At 51.6% G+C, this 19403-nt stretch overlaps 1 protein-coding gene across 1 annotated transcript in view; it reads left to right on the plus strand.

Annotated features, from left to right (window-relative positions):
* The window catches only part of C3H1orf127 (chromosome 3 C1orf127 homolog), a 27923-nt gene extending 8747 nt beyond the window's left edge, over positions 1 to 19176 (plus strand). The window contains exons 2-11 of the mRNA XM_052175755.1: positions 1 to 33; positions 3429 to 3527; positions 6638 to 6762; positions 7741 to 7884; positions 13048 to 13086; positions 14609 to 14746; positions 15236 to 15320; positions 16497 to 16693; positions 16925 to 17048; positions 19109 to 19176. The exon at positions 1 to 33 is cut by the window's left edge and continues 68 nt beyond it. Coding sequence (XP_052031715.1) covers positions 1 to 33; positions 3429 to 3527; positions 6638 to 6762; positions 7741 to 7884; positions 13048 to 13086; positions 14609 to 14746; positions 15236 to 15320; positions 16497 to 16693; positions 16925 to 17048; positions 19109 to 19176 — 1052 coding nt within the window. The remainder of the gene's footprint in view (positions 34 to 3428; positions 3528 to 6637; positions 6763 to 7740; positions 7885 to 13047; positions 13087 to 14608; positions 14747 to 15235; positions 15321 to 16496; positions 16694 to 16924; positions 17049 to 19108) is intronic.
* Positions 19177 to 19403: the final 227 nt, after the last annotated feature.

A 19403-nucleotide genomic window follows, 5' to 3' on the forward strand; every position in this document is an offset into this window, starting at 1 on the left:
ACCGGCCTCGCCCAGCGCACGCAGCTCTGACAGGTAAATCAATCACGCTTTTCTGGTTCACAGCAGGCTTTGGGCGGTCCCCTCTCCCCAGACCGATAAGGATTTGCTGTGGTTACGAGGAAGCCAGAAGGCATTCGTAGCCAGCCCACCAGCCTGGATGGCGGGCCAAGAGCTGGGGTTCTCAGGGGCGACTGGTGCCCGAGGCAGGTCCTGGCTTGTTTTGGAAGGTCTGGCGCAGTCTCCTGCACCAGGCCTGGCAGGGAGTCTTGGTGGCCACGGATTTGTTTGTTGTTCTCACCTTTGTTGTTGTTTGATTTTGTTTCTTCAAGACAAGGTTTCTCTGTAGCCATGGCTGTCCTAGAACTCACTCTGTAGACCACCAGGGATCTGCCTGCCTCTGCCTTCTGAGGACTGGGATTAAAGGTGTGCACCACTGCACCATGATCACTATCTCATTTTTGCATTAGAGTCCAGAGGAGTGACGGACTTCTCTTCAAACTCCTGGCAAAGAGATTAGCAGAGCCCAGACTTCACTGAGCCAGTGGAGTCCTGGGGTCTCCATTGTCACTCACTCGCCACCCAACTCCCTACTCATTTTTAAAAAAGAATTATTTATTTATTTTATTTATATGAGTCCACTGTCGATGCCTTCAGACACAGCAGAAGAGGGCATCAGATCCCATTACAGATGGTTGTGAGCCACCATGTGGGTGCTGGGATTTGAACTCAGGACCTCGGGAAGAGCAGCTGGTGCTCTTCCACTGAGTTACCTCTCCAGCCACAGAGTATTGTAGGGTTTTTGTTTGGGTTGCTGTTGTTTGTTTGTTTGTTTGTTTTTGAGACAGGGTCTCATGTAGTCCTGTCTGGCCTGGAACTCACAGAGATTCACCTGCCTCTGCCTCCAGAGTACTAGGATTAAAGGTGTTGTATATAACACTTGGCACTTTCTTGATTCATGATTGGCGTAGGAGCGGGAACAGTCTACTGTGGGCAGTGCCATCCCTGGGCTGTAGTCCTTAGCTGTATAAGAAAACAGGCTGTCAGCCGGGCTGTGGTGGCACACGCCTGTAATCCCAGCACTCTGGGAGGCAAAGGCAGGCAGATTTCTGAGTTCGAGGCCAGCCTGGTCTACAGAGTGAGTTCCAGTGAGTAACAGTCAGGGCTACACAGAGAAACCCTGTCTTGAAAATAACAACAGGCCGGGCAGTGGTGGCGCACGCCTGTAATCCCAGCACTTGGGAGGCAGAGGCAGGCAGATTTCTGAGTTCGAGGCCAGCCTGGTCTACGGAGTGAGTTCCAGTGAGTAACAGTCAGGGCTACACAGAGAAACCCTGTCTTGAAAATAACAACAGGCCGGGCAGTGGTGGCGCACGCCTGTAATCCCAGCACTTGGGAGGCAGAGGCAGGCAGATTTCTGAGTTCGAGGCCAGCCTGGTCTACAGAGTGAGTTCCAGGACAGCCAGGGCTATACAGAGAAACCCTGTCTCGAAAAAAACAAATCCAAAAAACAAAAAACAAAAAACAAAAAACAAACAAACAAAAAGAATGTAAATAAATGAAACAATAAGAAATAAGAAAAAAAATCTAAGGGTGGAAAATAACAACAAAACGAAGAAAGAAAGAAAGAAAGAAAGAAAGAAAGAAAGAAAGAAAGAAAGAAAGAAAGAAAGCAAGCAAGCCAGCAGGCTGAACAAGCCATGGCGAGCAGCCGGCCATGGCCCCTGCTGCGGCTCCTGTGCCGCCTGCTGCTCTGATTTCTCTTCACGTCGGAGTGGGCTGAGACGAATCCTTTTCTTCCCAAGCTTCTCTTGGTCAGGCCATTGATCACAGCAGTGGACACCTGAGGCACATGGGCTCTGGGAGCCTAACTCGGGTTGACAGGCTGATATGTTTGGTGGCAAGGACCACGCCTTGCCGAGCCACCTCACCGGCTCCCACTTTTTACATATTAATTTATCGTGTGTGTACGTGTATGATATATATGCACCTGTTGGGGTTTATGTGCCGCGTCACACATGTAGAGGCCAGAGGAGGGAATCACCTGTCCTTCCTCCCTTCCCACCTCGCTTGAGACAAGCTCGCTCACTGAACTGGAGCTAAGCTGGTGGCCGACAAACCTCGAGGGTCCCCCTGGCTCGCTACCCATCAGCACAGGGGCGAGAGTGTATATACGGCCACTCGTGGCTCTTGCGTGGGTGCTGGGGACTTGAATTCAGACCCTCGTGCTTGCTTAGCGGAAGTCCATCTCCACCGAGCCATAGCCTCAGCCCCCAGGCTTTCTGTTATTCACTCATCTTTGAGAGAGGAGATGTGACAGGGTCATAAGAACAGGGCCGGGCCCTCAGGTTAACTTGTTCTCTAGAGAAACTCCCAGACCGCAGGAAGGGTGTTACTGACAGCTGCAGTTCATCCTGGCACAAGGATGAATTCTTTTTTCTTTTTCTTTAAGATTTACTTATTTATTTATTATATGAATACACTGTCACTGTCTTCAGACACCAGCAGAGGGCGTCAGATCTCCTTACAGATGGATGTGAGCCACCATGTGATTGCTGGGAATTGAACTCAGGACCTTCGGAAGAGCAGTCAATGCTCTTAACCGCTGAGCCATCTCTCCAGCCCCCACAGGGATGCATGCTAAGATCAGACACTGGAAAAGAGCGTAGGTTGGGGGCCACCATCGGTGTCTGTGATCACTGCCATCACTCTGGTCCTTTGTCATCCTTATCCATATCCTCATCTTTATCATCATCAGCATATAATCAATTCCAGGAAGAAACAGAGTAAGCTACAGGTGCACACACACACACACACACACACCACACATACACACACATGCACACACCACACAGGCACCTCACACACACACACACACACACACACACACACACACACGCCACACAGGCACCTCACACACACACACACCACACATACACACACACATACACACACATGCACCACACACATATACACACACACATATGCACCACACACACATACACACACACACACAGACACCACACATACACACACACAGACACCACACATACACACACACATACACACACATACACACACACACACACACCACACAGGCACCTCACACACACACCACACACACACCATACATGCACACACCACACAAGCACTACACACACACACACACACACACCACCACGCACACACCACACAAACACACACACACATACACACACACACACCACACACACACCACCACACACACACCACACAAACACACACACACACACACACACACTCGCGGTGGGGATTTAGACCCAGTCCTGACATCGGTGCTTACACTCACAAGTAAATCACATGGTTCCCCGTCTTTCCTAGCTGGTCCACCGCAGCAGGATGGAAAGGAGGCCTGCCCACCCCCTCCTCAGAAGTTTCTTTTTGTCTCACAGAGAAGGTCGAGTGCTTCTCAGACTACATGACCCTGCGGATCCCGAGGAGCCACGTGCAGGGTCTGAGGCAGTGGCTGGCTGGGATGCTGCTCCTGCCGGGTAAGCCATCTTCTCAGACCCGGGGTTCCCAATGCTCAGCCATTGACTGGCTGGAGCCTTTGCTAAGGGGGATCTCCTGGGCGTCCCTCGCCCCAGGGCACAAGTGCTGCCTTCTTCCCAGGGCTGCCCTGCCCTTCCCCAAGACAGATCCCTCCCGGCGGCGCTCTCACCCGGTCTCCTCCTCTGGTCCCTCCTTAAAATGGCCTGCTACCCTCGTTCACACCGCTTGCCGTCAGCGCCACCTGCAGGTAGTTGGGAGCAGGCACAGCCCAGGGCTCCATGCTGATTGATAGCTGTGTGTCTCCGGGACTAAGGACTCTATTTCTTGTTTTGGAGACTCCTAAAAGATATTTGCTCACTGGATGGAAGTGTCCATCAGGTGCTAGTGTATCCCAAAGCGCACGAGCTTACAAAACTGCGCTGCAAGTGTTCATGTGGAGGTCAGGACTATTTCTTTCCTTCAACTAAGTGGATCTGAATTTGAACTCAAGTCATCAGGGTTAGTGGCAAGCGCCTTTAGCCCGCCATTTTGCTGGTCCACAATTCCTTCCTTCCTCTCTCTCTCTCTCTCTCTCTCTCTCTCTCTCTTCTTTCTTTCTTTCAAGACTTATTTATTATATGTAAGTACACTGTAGCTGTCTTCAGATGAACCAGAAGAGGGCGTCAGATCTCATTACAGATGGTTGTGAACCACCATGTGGTTGCTGGGATTTGAACTCAGGACCTTTGGAAGAGCAGTCAGTGCTCTTAACTGCTGAGCCATCTCTCCAGCCAGACAAGTCCTTTCTTTTTCCGGTTTTAACCTTTATTGAGTTTGTATGGGTGCTTTGCCTGCATGTAAGTCCATCTTCTAGGACTGGGATTACAGACCTTTGTGAGCCACCATGTGCGTGCTAGAAGCCAAACCCAGGTCCCCTGGAAGAGCAGCAGCCAGGGCTCTTAACCACTGAGCCAGCTCTCCAGTCTCTGGTCCACAAGTTTTACCCTCAGGAACCATGATCTCATGCTTGGTGGGAGACTCTCGTGCCTAAAACAGACAACAAGAGGGGCAGTTATCACTTTCAGAAAACTCTGAGCATGAGCTTACCCAGTGCAAAGTGGGAAGACCTTTGGAAACTTCTAGAAGGAACCAGAACAGAGATAATGTACTCGCAGCTCATCTCCTGTTGCAGCTTTAATCACAGAGGCTGCAATTCAGACACTCAAAATTTTCCGTTGTTGTACAAGAATGAAGAAATCGAGGCAGGGAACTTCCCATCTCTGAGTGTGTTTTTCTTTCCCTTCCCTTATTTTTTTGAAGGCAGGGTCATATACTGTGACTCAGGCTACCCTAGAGCTCTGTGCAATCCAGGCTGACCCCAAACTCATGACAGTCCTCCTGTCTCAGCCTCCCAGCGCCGGGATTACAGGTGTGAGCCACCACGCCCAGCTTAGTTTGGACATTCTAAAGTGCTCTCTGGGACTGGTGTGTCCTGAATCCCAAATTGGCCCTGGGATGGTCAGCCAGCCGGCGACGCCTCCCGGGAACTGGAGCGGCATTTGTGTATTAAAAGGCCACTTTTCCAGGAGAAAAACGCCGAGGATACATTAAGCTGTCGCCCGTTCTTTGGAAAGCCATTATTAATGGAAAACAATAGATTAATAGTTTTAAAACGCTTGTTCAATAAGTAATTTTTATGGTTCTGGATAGAGCCCATTAAACATTTCTGTGTGTTATTATAAAGAAGTTTTAAGTGTAAAATCATAAAGTCAATAATCAGGGAATTAGTCACAGCAGCCAGCCACAGGCCATTAGTTTTAGGCGCTGTCAGAGACACCTGTGGCTTCGGAGGGAGACTGTTTCTTTGGCTCAGCAGCGCCAGGTGGGGAAGCAGAAATGATGTTGCCTGCTGCCTCCCATAAAGTCGAGGGGACAGCAGGCAGGTGTGAGCAGCGGGGATGCGGGCAAATATTTACAAAGTGCAGACGTGAATGGGAAACGAAAGCGATCCGGGTCAATTTGCACATCCAGGCTTAGACACTTTATTTCCCCAGTGATCTGCCTTTCAGAGCCACAGGCTCGGCCTTGATCTCCTGCTAAAGATAGCCGTGAAGGCTGCGTGCTCTTAAAAAGGGAAGCATGTCACCAGAGAGCCCCCCCCACACACACATCCAGGCTTCGAAAGCTGTCTCCTGCAAAGGTGTGTGTTCGTCTGCCATCAGCTGAAACTTAAAAAAAAAAAAAAAAAAAAAAAAAAAAAAAAAAAAAAAAAACCTCAAAAGCAACACGAGATAATTATGGAAACAGAAGAAATCTAAAGACGATAATGAAAACTACCTGTAATCCCTCTGCTCGGCGATACTCCTCATCCGATGAATGTTTACTTGAGAGCCAGACTCAGCTTACTTAAAAGGCACTAGGAATATGGCAAAGAACAAAACAGATAAATACTCCTGGCGCCACGGGGCTGGCTTTTGAGCAGAGGGCAACAGGACCATTGCTATAGTCATTGTCATGGTTTTTTGTTTTGTTTTGTTTTGTTTTTTTGGGTGGTAAGGTGTGATGCAGAAAGGCACCCTGGGAATGGGAGAGGTTTGGAGAGGAGTGATGGAGTCTCTCTCCCGGCAGAGACATCGTTGACAAGGGGGCTTTTCTTAAAAGACTTGGGAGTGGCGGACTGAGTCACGCAGGCATTGAGAAGAGACACAGAAGACTCAGTCAGTGGAAAGGCTGTGCACCCACAACGTGTTAGAAGGCAGGAAAGCCTGTGGCTACGGCAGAGGGAGGGCAGTCAGAGGCTTTGGGTTCCTCGCACGGGGTCTCTCGGAGTGGAGAGTGGAGCGAACTGGCACAGGCGCGAGTGGGACTCCGTGGGTTGCTGGGGGTGGCGCTGAAGGAAGTTGGGGAGAAGCTAGGAGACAACTTCTGCAACCCAGGCTGGGCCCAGAGCTGAGAGAGGTGGCTGGGACAGGGCAGTCTGTATGTTGGCTTCTGTAGGCGTCCGCCTGCCTTCTGCGACTCTGTTCTCTGCAGGTCCAGGGCGGAGCAGCCTTGGGCTTGCGTCTGGATGTTGGAAACTCCTGACCTCACTTCCGCTGGTCTCCCGTGGTTCTGTCTGTTTCTGTCATAGGCACCGAGAGGGCCCCCAACCACCTGGATTCTCTTCTTACCAAGTGTGGCTACCTCTTGCACCCTGCTCATGAGGGAAGCTTCGTCTTCCGAGCACTGTACTCTGCTTGCTTTGTACAGAAAGAGGTGGGTTGGAGAAACTAGTTACTTGCTGTTCTGAGGCCGGAAGTCAGGGCCTCGTGTATGCCAGGGTGCCAGCCCACTGCACATCCACGGACTTACACGGTCAGCTCTTTTGGTTGCTGCTTTGACACAGGGTCTCACTATAAACCCATGGCTGGCCTGGGTTTGTTAGCACATGAGGCTGACTTCGAACTCACAGACAGCTGCCTGCCTCTGCCTCCCAAGTGCTGGGACTAAAGGTATACACTACTGCCTCTAGTTCTTATTTTTTTTTGGATTTGGTTTTTTTGAGACAGATTTCTCTGTGCAGCTCTGGCTGTCCTGGAACTCACTCTGTAGACCAGGCTGACCTCAAACTCAGAAATCCACCTGCCTCTGCCTCCCAAAGTGCTGGGATTACAGGCGTGCGCCACCACCGCCCGGCTCTGCCTCTAGTTCTGTACACACACACACACACACACACACCACTTCCCTAGGCTTTTCTATATAACAGAGACCTGACTCTCTTAGAACTCAATCAGGCTTGGCCTGACATGCTGAAAGTCTATTGTAGATGTGGCCACGGGATTCTTGCTAAGTTGCTGTGCCTCAGCTGCCTCAGCTGTAAAATGGGACCAAGGGATTTCTTACTGGGGTCAAATGAACCAGGCCACAAGCCAGCATGTTGTCAGGGATGAAGAGACACAAACTGCTGTGTTGTCTCTTTAAGGGTGATCTTCTAAAAAGGTATAGCGGTCCCCAGCCCCAGGGGTATCCCCACGGGGGGGGGGGCTTCCCCTGTGGGGGCTGAACTGTCACAGGCCAGAATCTGCCGAGGTTCCCAGTCCCTGGGGTCCTTCCACCTGCTTCTTAGCTCTTCCACGAGACAGGCAGGCTTGCAAGAGACCTGCACTAATCATGTCCACTGCGAATAAAGGCCGACCTATAATCGTGGCCTATTCACTGCATTTCCTTCTTCCATGAATTCTGCCTGGCCTCCAGAAGGCAAATTACAGGTTGGAAATCAGAATGTTTCAAAAAGGAGCAAAAAGGTTGAAGCAGAGTGACCGCTACACGATGACGTGTCCCATGACCGCGGCAAGGCTGACCGAGCAGAGTGTCCGCTGCCACCCCTCATTCATCCAGGTGACAGCCCGGGGAGGCCCCGGGAGGGCGCCCGAGGTGGTGGCGGGCGGGGCATCCTGGCCTGGCTTCCCTTCAAAGGCCCAGTTAGAACGGTGTGGCTCCTGAGCCTGGGGACATAGCCCAGCAAAGCAGACGACAGAGACACGGACAGGACCATTCTCTCTGGATCTTCGTGATGTTGGCTGGGAGCCACCTTCCCTGGGCTTTTGACCAGTGAGGTCTTTGTCAGGGTAGGGGATGGGGTGAGTGGCGAAGTTATCCGAGCAGCATCCAACCAACATCTGTGTCCTTCTCATTGGATTAAGGAATGTTGCTGGCTCCACCCTCTCTCCCTCCCTCTCCCGCCCTCTTCTCCCCTCCCTGGGTGTGTGCGTGTGTGTGTGTGTGTGTGTGTGTGTGTGTGTGTGTGTGTGCGCGCGTGTGTGTGTGTGTGTGTGTGTGTGTGTGTTCATATGTATGAGTTTCTCCTGTGTGTCCCAAGGACAGTGGGAGTGAGAGGACAACCTTAGGTGTCGGTCTCACCTTTCACTTTGCCGAAGACAGCCTCTCACTTGCAGCTCCAAGTGTCAGGCGGCTGCCTTCGAACTTCTGGGGAGCCCCTAGACTCTGACTCCTATCTTGCTGAAGGAACGATGAGATTACAGACCCCGCCTACTGCATCTGGCTTTATGTGGGTTCTGGCGATCCAAATTCAGGTCCTTATATTTTTTTTAGAAAAAGATTTATCTATTTAATTTATACATGTAGCGCACTCTCTTCATGGACACCAGAAGAGGGCATCAGATCCCATTACAGATGGTTGTGAGCCACTATGTGGTTGCTGGGAATTGAACTCAGGACCTCTGGAAGAGCAGTCAGTGCTCTTAACCCCTGAACCATCTCTCCAGCCCCAAGGTCTTTACTTTTTTTTTGGTTTTTCGAGACAGGGTTTCTCTGTGTAGCCCTGGCTATCCTGGAACTCACTCTGTAGACCAGGCTGGCCTCGAACTCAGAAATCTACCTGCCTCTGCCTCTCAAATGCTGGGATTTAAGGTGTGCGCCACCACTGCTTAGCAGGTCTTTACATTTGAGGCATGTGCTTCATGCACCGAACAGTTTCCCCAGCTTCCGGTCCTCGTTTTTAACCTAGGTCATGGCAAAGGTTTATAGACATCAGGGTTGGGGGTGCTCGTGGTCCGAGGCTCCATCCCCAGCCGTGAGGAGCGATGGATTTCAGATGTAACATCCCAACTGGAGATCCCAACACAGGCCTGTGGCCTATTCCAGCTGTGTGCTGTCATTGCCTGGTAGCATCCCAGGGCTCAAGTTTCTCCATGGCCCTGGAACAGAGAGAGACCAGGCTGGGGGCGGGGGCGGGTTGCAAACCCACGGCAGAAATGCTGTGTGCCGGACAGAGAGAGAATAAGGAATGGAACCGAGTTTTCATCCCCTCAGAGCAGTTTCTCTTCCCACCTACCCTGCCGTGTCAGGCATGGATGTTGCTGCTTTGTGGTTTATTATTTTGGTGCTGAGGATGGAACTCAAGGCTAGACATTGATTAGGCAACGGCTCTGCCGCTCCACCATGGCTGCCCTGCCCCTGCCTGGCTGACGCTGACGCGTCTCACAGTAGGCAGGAGGAGCTGTTTACAGACCCATTTTACAGAGTGGACAAGTCGGCGGAGCCACGAGAGTGGCCGAGGTCTCAAAGCAGGCAGCGGCAGAAGGGCGCCATGAGTGTGGAGTATGAGGGGCCTTGGCCAGCTAGAACAAGCCTTCTCTGAGCAGCTGCTCAAGCTCCGCCCAGTGCTAGAATTTTCAGCTTTTTTTTTTTTTTTTTGGATTTGGTTTTTTTGAAACATGGTTTCTCTGTGTAGCCCTGGCTGTCCTGGAACTCACTCTGTAGACCAGGCTGGCCTACAGGCTGAACTCAGAAATCTGCCTGCCTCTGCCTCCCAGAGTGCTGGGATTACAGGTGTGCACCACCACCGCCCAGCATTTTCAGCTTTTTAATGACAAACAGGATGTCTATAGTTGTATGCAAAATTACATGATAAAAAGCTGACTTTTTCACAGAGCGCCTGTCAGGCATGCACGAGGCCCCGACTCCTCAGCAAGAGAAAACTGTTCATTTTATTCACTGTACAGTGAGCAGGCACTCACTTGTTTTGCTCCGAGGGTCTCAGGTTTCTCAGGCTGGCCTCAAACTCACCACGCCGGCAGAAGATGACCTTGAACTTCTGATTCTCTTGCCTGCACCCCCCACCCCAAGTGCTAGGATCACCAGTGTGACACCGCGTCACCTGGTTTATGCAATGGTGGGGATTAATTTATGGCCGCATGCACACTAAGGGAACGCTACCCACGGAACCATGTCCAGCATCCAAAGATCTTAACCTTCATTTTGTGAATGCTGTGTGGCCAAACAGAATGGCGAGTTTAGATCAGGGTTTGACGGCGCACTTCTGGAATCCCACTCGCAGGAGGTTGAGGCAAGAGAATTGTAGGTTTGAACTCAGTCTGGGTTAGAAGGTAGGAGCTTTCCAGCAAGTGGGTAAAGGTTCTTGGCACCAAGCCTGAGCTTGGCTCTTGAAACCTGCATAGAGAGAGGAAGGAGAGAAATGACTCCCGCGAGTTGTCCTCCAACTGTCACACACGATCCATGATACACGCATATACATCTACCTACAGAATAAATAAATAATCCAAACATCCCCAAAACCTCAGATGCCCAATTTTGCCTGATGACGTGAGGAAGGAGGAGAGGAGAGGGGGAAAGACCAGCTGATGACAACTACATCCATTTAAAAAGCATCTGAATGTACGTGCCAAAGGCCAGGCTCTACCCTAGTGCCTGGTGCCAAATGATCAGATCCGAAGGGATCTTAACCTTGCTGGGGCAGGGTGTTGCTGTTCCTAAGAGTCACACCTCATCTTAAAGATCCCTCAGCATAGTCATGGGACATGGGTTTGACTGACAGTCCGGGGCTGGTCGCTTCTCTTCACACTGACCTGTAATTCTAGGATCAGCCACCAGGGGGACAAGGTTGTCAGAGTCGTATAACATTGGACCTGAGCCCGGAGGAAAGCGAGCTAGTAGCCAGCCAAGCGCCCACTTTGTCCCTTTTGACATGCCCAGATCCTCAGCATCCTTCCCCAGTGTAGATGTTGGAACCTACAGGACCCTCGTGCCCCTGGGTGGAGTCGCAGAGAATCCGCTATGTGAGAGCAATGGGTCTCAGGTGCCCCAGGCTCCTGCGTTTCCTCCCCTCCCCCCCCCCCCCCCCCCCCCCCGTCAGAGACCCTCAGCACCTCATCGAATTGACTGATTCATTCCTGGTGGCTTCTGCAGCCGCTTCCATGGCTGCACCTTGAACTTGCATTAAGTTTTAATTAAAGCCGTTACACCAGCCTTGCCCTTGGCTAAATGCAGCTGTGGGCACAGGGCACATAGATATTTAATACTCTGCTTCTCCCTGCTGATGGCACAGGGTGCCCAAGGGTGTACCCGAGTCATGCCCTGCACACAGCGATCTGCGAGCTTGCTTAAGTGTGCCCACAAGCCCCGAGCGGGAGGCTTCGCAATAACTATTCATTGCCCTGGGTTAAGTGTGCCCAGGGGCACCTGTAAACTCAATGCAGTGATTAGCGATTGCTCCCAGGGAAGACTGCCCGAGGTCCTGCTGAAAGTCTGCCGGCCCTAAATATAGTCTGCTCGTGGCCACTTAAAAGACACGGTGGGTTTGGACAATGCGCTTGATCCCATGTCTTTTTGTTTCTTTACACAAAATTGTTTCTTCCGTGGAAGAGCCCAGCCCCTAGGGCTGCCCTGTTGCAGTAGCACGGGCGCGGGGAGGGGTGCGGGGGTGGTGGTGGTGAGAGACAGGCAGGAGGCTTTGGTGGCTGACCTGGGAAATGTGGAATCCCTTTACCATCTCAGCAAACCTCAGATGTCTTCCTGCTCCTTCCTCTCCGCTTCCAAAGTGAAGTCAGTACCCCCAAGGCAAGGAAATTACAGGCTCCTTGTGGGCTGTGCTGAGCCCCGTGGGCAATGGTGGGGGCGGGCGGGTGTCTCTGAGGCCAGGGGCAGCAGCTAAGGCTCTGACAAGGCTGAGAGGAATGGGGCGGGGGCGGGGTGGGGTGGGGGGGGGGCGCGATATCCCTAACCTCATCCGCCTGTCTCCGGGCCTGAAAGAATAGATTCCGTACATGTCGTGGAGAGGGTGTAGCCTTAGGTGGGAGAGCTGTGCCGGTTCATTAGTCTTTTTGGACTCAGCGTCCTTAACTTTTATAGGTGGAGGGGAGGGGAGGGAGTCGCTCTCTGTTAGCCTTGGGTCTGTCCTGTGTCTCAAGCTTGCAACAAAGATAAAGGGGGTGGGAGTGGGGGGAGTGGGGGGAGTGGGGCAGTAGAAGGGGAAGAGGAGAACTTTGAGGTGCTCAGCTGCTAAAGGCCCTCCCACCCCAGCCTGACAACCCGAGTTCCGAGTCCAGGACTCACACGGTGGAAGGAAACAGCTGACTCCCCCCAAGTGGTCTGTGGACCCCTGCACACACTCTGTGGCAGGTGTGTGCCCCCTCCACGCTGACATAATAAATACATAAATAATGTAGTAAAGGAAATGTAGATGGGACAGCTGGACTCAGGCAGGTCCCTTGGCCACACCTCGAGGCTCAGGGGCAGGGAGAGAGCAGCTGTCCAGGACTGCCTGAGACCGTCCTTATTTTAGCATTGAGAGTTCTTCACCGGGAAAACGGAGATGATTGGGCATTCGGAGCATGGCATTGAGGGTGAGCACACTTGTAGCTTGGCTTATTGGAGCCTGTAGGGAAGGAGGAAGAAGTGGGGCCTTGGGGTAAGATGAGGCAGAGGCCTGGGACTCACCTGCTGTCTTGAACAGCGGGGCCATGCGGCACACACACACTCCACCTTGCCAGCTGTGCTCTGTGCCCCAGCCTAGCCCAGGGCAGCAGCTGAGGTGACATTTCCCTGGGTCTGTTGACACTTGAGTCCCAGAACATAAATGATTTTCTCTCATCTTAATGAGCAAACAATCAGGGCAGCCCCGGCTCTCTCTCAGGGCAGCCTGGGCTCTCTCTCTGGACTCCTGCTGAGGCAATTGCCCAGACAAAGGCTCACTCGCCTCTGCCCACAGCACACAGATGTTCCTTCCTCTCTGTTCTGCAGGTCTCTAGGCCCTGGCCTCCAAGGACTGATGGTGGACAGGTAGGTGTGGGAAGGGCATTGTTCTGAAGGGTTCTGCTAGGCTCTGAGGCAGGAGGGTGTCACTTCCATGGCCCTTCTGTGGAGAGTGTCCGTGGACAGTAGTGACCTTCGAGGGTCTGGGTCTTGGCAAAACTGGCACACACACACACACACACACACACCCCTCCATGCAGAAGTCTGAAGCTATCTGGAAAAGTCTGAAGCCTCTGGGTCCTGCTGTGCTAAGATTTGCCCTGAAAGGCCCCCAGTGGCAGGAGCTGGCTCCTTTGCAAGGGCACCCAATCCTGTGGTACATAACCATCTTCTCTATTTCCCTCTCTCCGACTTCCCTCCTCTCTCTTCCCCCTCTTTTGTTTTAAGACAGAATTTTCACTAAGTAGCCCTGACTGGCCTTAAGTTTTCTATGTAGCCCAGGCTGGCCTTGATCTTACAGAGATCCACTTGCCTCTGCTTCCTGAATGCTGGCTTCAAAGGTGTGTGCAGCAAAGCTCAGACCTTCCTCCTTCCCTCCCTCCCTCTCTCTCTCTCTCTCTCCTCTCTTTTCTTTCTTTCTTTCTTTTCTTTTTTTTTTTTTTTTAAAGATAGGGTCTCTTGTAGCCCAGGCTGGCCTCGAACTCACTAAGTAGCTGAGGATGACCTTGAACTTTTGGCCTTCCTGTCTCTATCTGCTGAGTGTCAAAGAGGGAATCTAGAAGAGTCTCTCTTTCTACAGATGCCTCATGGCTGAACCCAAGTCACGAGGCTTGGTAGCAAGTGGTCACCTGCTGAAGCATCTTGCCGTTCCTTACCCACTGAATGGGTGTGTGCCATCAAGACTGGTTTTTTGTTTATTATTATTTTTTAAACAGCTCAAGGAATCACACCTAGGGCATGCTAGACAACTGCTCTACCACCTGAGCTATGCTTTGCCCCCAAGTTTTTGTTGTTTTGTGACAAGGTTTTACTATATAGCCCAAACTGTTACCTAACTCATGGAAAGCCCCCGCCCCACACTCCCAGGCGTTAGGAATGTGGGCACGAGTCACTGCGGTCCCAGGTGCTGGCTTTTCCTCCCACAGCCACCTGGGACCCCTCGAATTCCTTTGAGTCCCTGCCTGCCATTCGTTCTAAAGTCTTCCTGGACTGCTCTGGGCTGCAGTGTGGTTCATCCTTGTACCACTTTCATTACCAGACATCCACTTTTATTCAAAACGCCAGTTGCCAGCGTCCCACTAGAGCGTGGCAAAGAGAGGCCAGGACAACAGGGTGCCCGCCTTGCTGGCCTGGACAGTACATAGGCTCAGAGGCTGGCCCTGCTCTTTGGAGCATAGCATGTTCGTTTGTTTTCCAAGCATCCCCATGAGAGGTCTGTTCCCCTGAAGTATAAGGATGCCAGAGTCTCTAAGAAGCTGCCACCATACCCCTTGGCCTGGCGATTTCTCTGTAACCCCATTATCCTCTTGAGAATCCCCCAAGTACCCGTGTTCCTTGGCCCCCGAGGGACCATGGTCGACCAGATTGTGACTTTGTCTTATCTCTTCAGACACCATGGCTGCTGTCCCTTCGAGGGGAGTTGGTGGCTTCTCTGGAGGATGCCAGCTTGATGGGACTGGAGGTGGATATTGGTGCCACCACGATCACCATCCAAAGCCCAAGACAAGAACTTCTTCAGAGGCAAGAGGTCAGTGGTGGATGGCGGGCCACACCCTCAGGTTTGAGGGAGGGCTCTGTAGCCTGGCCCCCAAGGAACACTTTGTTACCCTGAATGCCAACTCACGTGTCCACCTGTGAGACTGGACAGATTTAGGCAGGCGGCTTCGAAAATTGGGCCCCATTAGCGTAAAGTGCACCGCTCGGCAGATGAGGGGGCTCCGGCAATCACGCAGTCAGCGAGACCTGATCATGGTGGCAGGAGCCTAATTACCATCTCTTTAAATAGCCCAAAGTTGCCGTGTAAGAGAAGACGGTTCATATGACATTTGCTCGAGCTTGCTTCCTGCTAAAAATATCCTGGCTAAATAATATTTCCTGGTGGCACCGGAGCAGCAGGCCCCGGCCTGGAGTCTGACTCTCGGGGCTTTGTTCAGAGGTGGTGGAAGGTGGGGTGGCTAGGAGGGAATGTGCCTCTGGAAGGAACAGTGGCCACAGGGGGACCTTCCTGCCTCCCCAGGTGCAGAACACCTCCCTGGAGCTTCTACCCTTGTGGCTGGTGAGCGGTTCTGATGCCTACTCCTTGGAGGCTGCGTGCCCACTGGGTAAGACCCAGGGGTGCCCCTAATGCCCACCTCTCCGACTTAAGCACTGTATGTCACTGTTTCCTCCCCTCTGCTAACCACCTTGTCCCCCTACCCCAGTCTCTTCCCTTCTTTTCTTATCCCCAACATCAGTGATGGGAGGAGTTTGAGGGGATGCCAGGGCAGGCTGTCTGGTGTGAGGAGCGAGACCTTGGCTATCTATGGAGGGCTGCTAACCTGGGATCTGGGAACGTCTCGGGGCTCTGGGCAGACTCCAGGGATGCTGAGGACAAAAATGGGAAAAGATCTGTGCTCCTATTCTGCAAGGCTTAGTTAGAGGTAATACCCTCCCTTCTGCATTGCCGAGAGGCCAGGACTCTGGAAGTACTCTGCTGGCCTCTAGGGGATTTAAATTCTAAATCCATCTAACACTATGCAAAGTTAGATGGACCAGGGGCTTTGTCCTGTGTGGGTAGATGAGAAATGAGGAACCCTGCAGGTTTGATTAGAATTTCATCATGAAATAAGTTTCAGAGTGAGAACTCTGGGGAGTTTGGGAGCCTTGGGAGAAAGTCCTTGCCAAGTCCCCCTATACGTCTCCTGCCCTGTTGGTGTTATTTGAAATATCTTTATTTTGGAGACAAATGCTTTCATTTAGCAACTGCAGAGCTGGCTCAGAATGCCCCCGTGAGAGGGCTGACACAACAAAATTCTCACTAAAGTGTACACAACTGATGAGCTGTTTCCCAACAGCAACTTGTAATGGAAGGAGCACCCAGCAGGCTCACGGAACACAGTCCTAGAGAGAGGGGCCACCCTGCTCCTGGCACCTGCCTTTCACAGTGACCTTCCCACATGACAGCATCCTCTGGGATGGTCCGTGCAAGATGGACCAGAAAGAGGGCAGGAAGCTCCTCGTTCTGGTCCATGCAGGAATGGTCTTGGGGCCCAGTCCCAGTGTCTAAATCAATTGAGTAATGTGTGGGGCTGGTCATGGCTGTGCTAAGGCCTGTGTGTCTGTAACTCATTTTTTTTTTTCCCTCTGTGTAGCTCTGGCTGTCCTGGAACTTACTCTGTAGACCAGCCTGGCCTCGAGCTCAGAAATCCGCCTGCCTCTGTCTCCCGAGTGCTGGGATTAAAGGCAGGCTCCACCACTGCCCGTCTGTAACTCATTTTCTGGGTCACATGTCCTTGCAGTGTCTTCCCAGCCAGGGTCGGAGATCTCAGTTCACATCCCCAAGCAGAGACTGGGTCTGGTCAAAAGAGGATCCCTCTTTGAAGAGTCTCTGAGTCCCAGGTTCCTTCAGGTGCAGCAGTCTGACACCTTCACGGTGGCTGAGGACAGGGACTTTGTGGTTGTCAGCATACCAGCCACGCAGCTGCTTCAGGACCAGGTCAGTGTCCCGAGGGCATTGCCACACCATGCTATTCCCTCTGAGGAGTCCTGCTTGGGCTACAGTTAGAGCCAGAAGTCAGAAATGCAGAGAGCAGGTCTTTAGGGGGCTGGCTGGGAGGTGGCCTCTCCGTTCAGACCCTGAAGGTTCAGTTTGGTTTTGGAGGTGGCCCCAACAGGGACAGCCATAGGACATGGGTACATCTTGTCACACTGTCTTGCTGCCCTACAGCCATGCCAAGAAGCCAGAGAATCCTCAGCGACCCAAGCTTTCTACAGGGTGGACCTGAGCCTGGACTTTGCAGAGATGGACTCCCCAGTACACTGGACGGTAGAGAACTTTTTCCAGTGTGTGGGTAAGTAAAGAACCTGCTGGTGACAGGCATGTGCCACACAAGGTCGTGTTTCCTGTCCTGGGTTCACTCTCCTATGACAGCTTTTCAATCTCTGGGTAGGAGAGCGGCCGCATCCACACAGCTTAGTGATTCTGTCAGGCATGCTGCTGGATCTGGCTGAGATAAAGAGAGGCCTGGGTCCTGAATGAGGAAAAGATACCTGGCTGTGGGTGGAAGACAGGTGGGAGTGTAGTAACTGTCCCGCTCTGCCTCAGGTTAGAGTATGCGCATGCGCCAATATGGAAGCCGAAGGCTAATGTCCAATCAATGTCTACCTTGCTCATTCAACTTGATATTTTGAGACAAAGTCTTTCACTGAACCTGGAGCTTAGCTATTCAGCTAGTCTGATCACTTTGTAAACTTTAAGGATCTTCCTGCCTCTGCCTCCCAAATCCTGGGATTAGCAGGAACATGCTATAGCATGGGGCTTTTAAAAACATTTATTTGTGTGGGTTTTTTTTTCTTTGTTTGTTTTGTTTTGTTTGAGACAGGGTTTTTCCGTGTAGCCCTGGCCATCCCGGAACTCATTCTGTAGACCAGGCTGGCCTGAAACTCAGATGATGGGATAAAAGGCGGGTGCCACCACTGCCCACGGCTTTTGTTTTTCTGTTTTTTTAAATTTATTTGTACAGGTGTTTTGCTTGCATATATGTCTATGCACCATACATGTACCTGGTGCACGTGAAAACCAGAAGAGGATTTCTGATGCCCTGGAACTGGAGTTTCAGTTGTGAGCTACCATGTGGGCACTAGAATCATCACTTCATAGCTTTTTCTTTCCAACAGGGATCTAGAGATCTGAACTCAAGTCCTCGTATTCTGTGTGGCCACCACTTTACCGACTGGCCTTCTTCTAGTCATTTACTCTTATTCTGAGACCCGGTCTTAGTGTGTGGCTTTAGTTGGTCTTAAGCTTCCTCTGCTACCCTGGTACTGGGTTGGCAGGCATGTGCCTGCCGCTTCTCTGAATGGTACCAGAGGTTTTGATTTTGTTTGTTTTGTTTTGTGAGATAGTCAGAGACTATCTGGTTCATGGTTCAGTCTGGCCTTGGACTCACCACATAGTCAAAGGTGATATCGAATTTCTGGTCCTTCTGCCTCTAGCCCACAAGTGCTGGGATTACAGGCATATGCCATCACATCCAGTTTATAAAGTCCAACTGGTGGCCTCATGTATGTTAGTCAACCACTCTTTCTCCCTACCTAGTCCTCACCTCAGTTATATTTCTCCCAATCTGGAACATAAGGGTCCCAGAGTCTGTCACAAACACGGCTCTAGAAAGTGGTGGCTCAGGTACTGGCCTGGTACAGGATGTGCCGGTTCCATTTTGGTGTGTCCTGCCATCTCTGTGGGCTCCAGCTCCTCAGGTCAGTCAGTGCCTCAGACTCCTTAGCAGAGAGTCCAAGTCTTCACAGTGCAATCCTGCATCCACGGGGATGCCAGGTAAACATCGTGTGTGTGTGTGTGTGTGTGTGTGTGTGTGTGTGTGTGTATGTGAACTCCGCACTGGATATGGTGACCCTGTCTTGAAGTGGGAGTGGGGGGTGGGGGAGGGGTTGGTGAAAGCCGGGCTACCAGAAAACCTGGTATTCACACGTGCAAAACCACCAGGAGCAAAACCCATTCGAATCCAGCACAAGGAAATACACATAATTCACAAATGATGTCAACCACTTTCATCTCAGCCTTCCTAACTGTCCTCAATGGAAGACAGACGGGAAGGAGATTGAACTCAGATGTTAATAGCGCAAGAATGCCCTGTTACCAGGATATGATGTCTCGGTGCTGCATAAAAATGTAATTATATTCAGAACTATATTTAAAGATTAAAAGGGGGACTGCCTACCACATCTAGCCCCAAACTCGGAATTAGAAACAAAGACAAAGGCAGGATGGGTTTGGGGGTGAGGGGTGGTGAGGGAGGGGTGTTAGGACGGGTCCCGTTCTAACCCCGTCTGCTAAAAATGGAAATATTTCTCAAAAGTTTTTACATGTTTCGGCTGCTTTTGTTTTTAACAGATTCCTGCGGCACTGATATTGATTTTGAAAGGGAGGGTTGGACCTCTCCTGGGGCCAGTGTGCAGTAAACGCTCAGAGGCCACCAGATGGGGGTCTCTCCAGCAGCCTGTGAGGGGAGATAAGAGACTTCTAGGGAATCTCTGGGAGGGCAGGTGGGCTCTGTGGAAGGTGCCAAGCGGGAGATGGACTTTGTCCTGGCCTCTGAAGGGTAGGTAGGTTCTTCACAGGGAGATAATGAATAAAATACTAAAATAGCAACAGCAATAAAAACATTTTAGGAAGATTTTTTTTCTTC

Source organism: Apodemus sylvaticus, chromosome 3 (genome assembly GCF_947179515.1).
Source record: "Apodemus sylvaticus chromosome 3, mApoSyl1.1, whole genome shotgun sequence".
NCBI classification, from domain to species: domain Eukaryota; kingdom Metazoa; phylum Chordata; class Mammalia; order Rodentia; family Muridae; genus Apodemus; species Apodemus sylvaticus.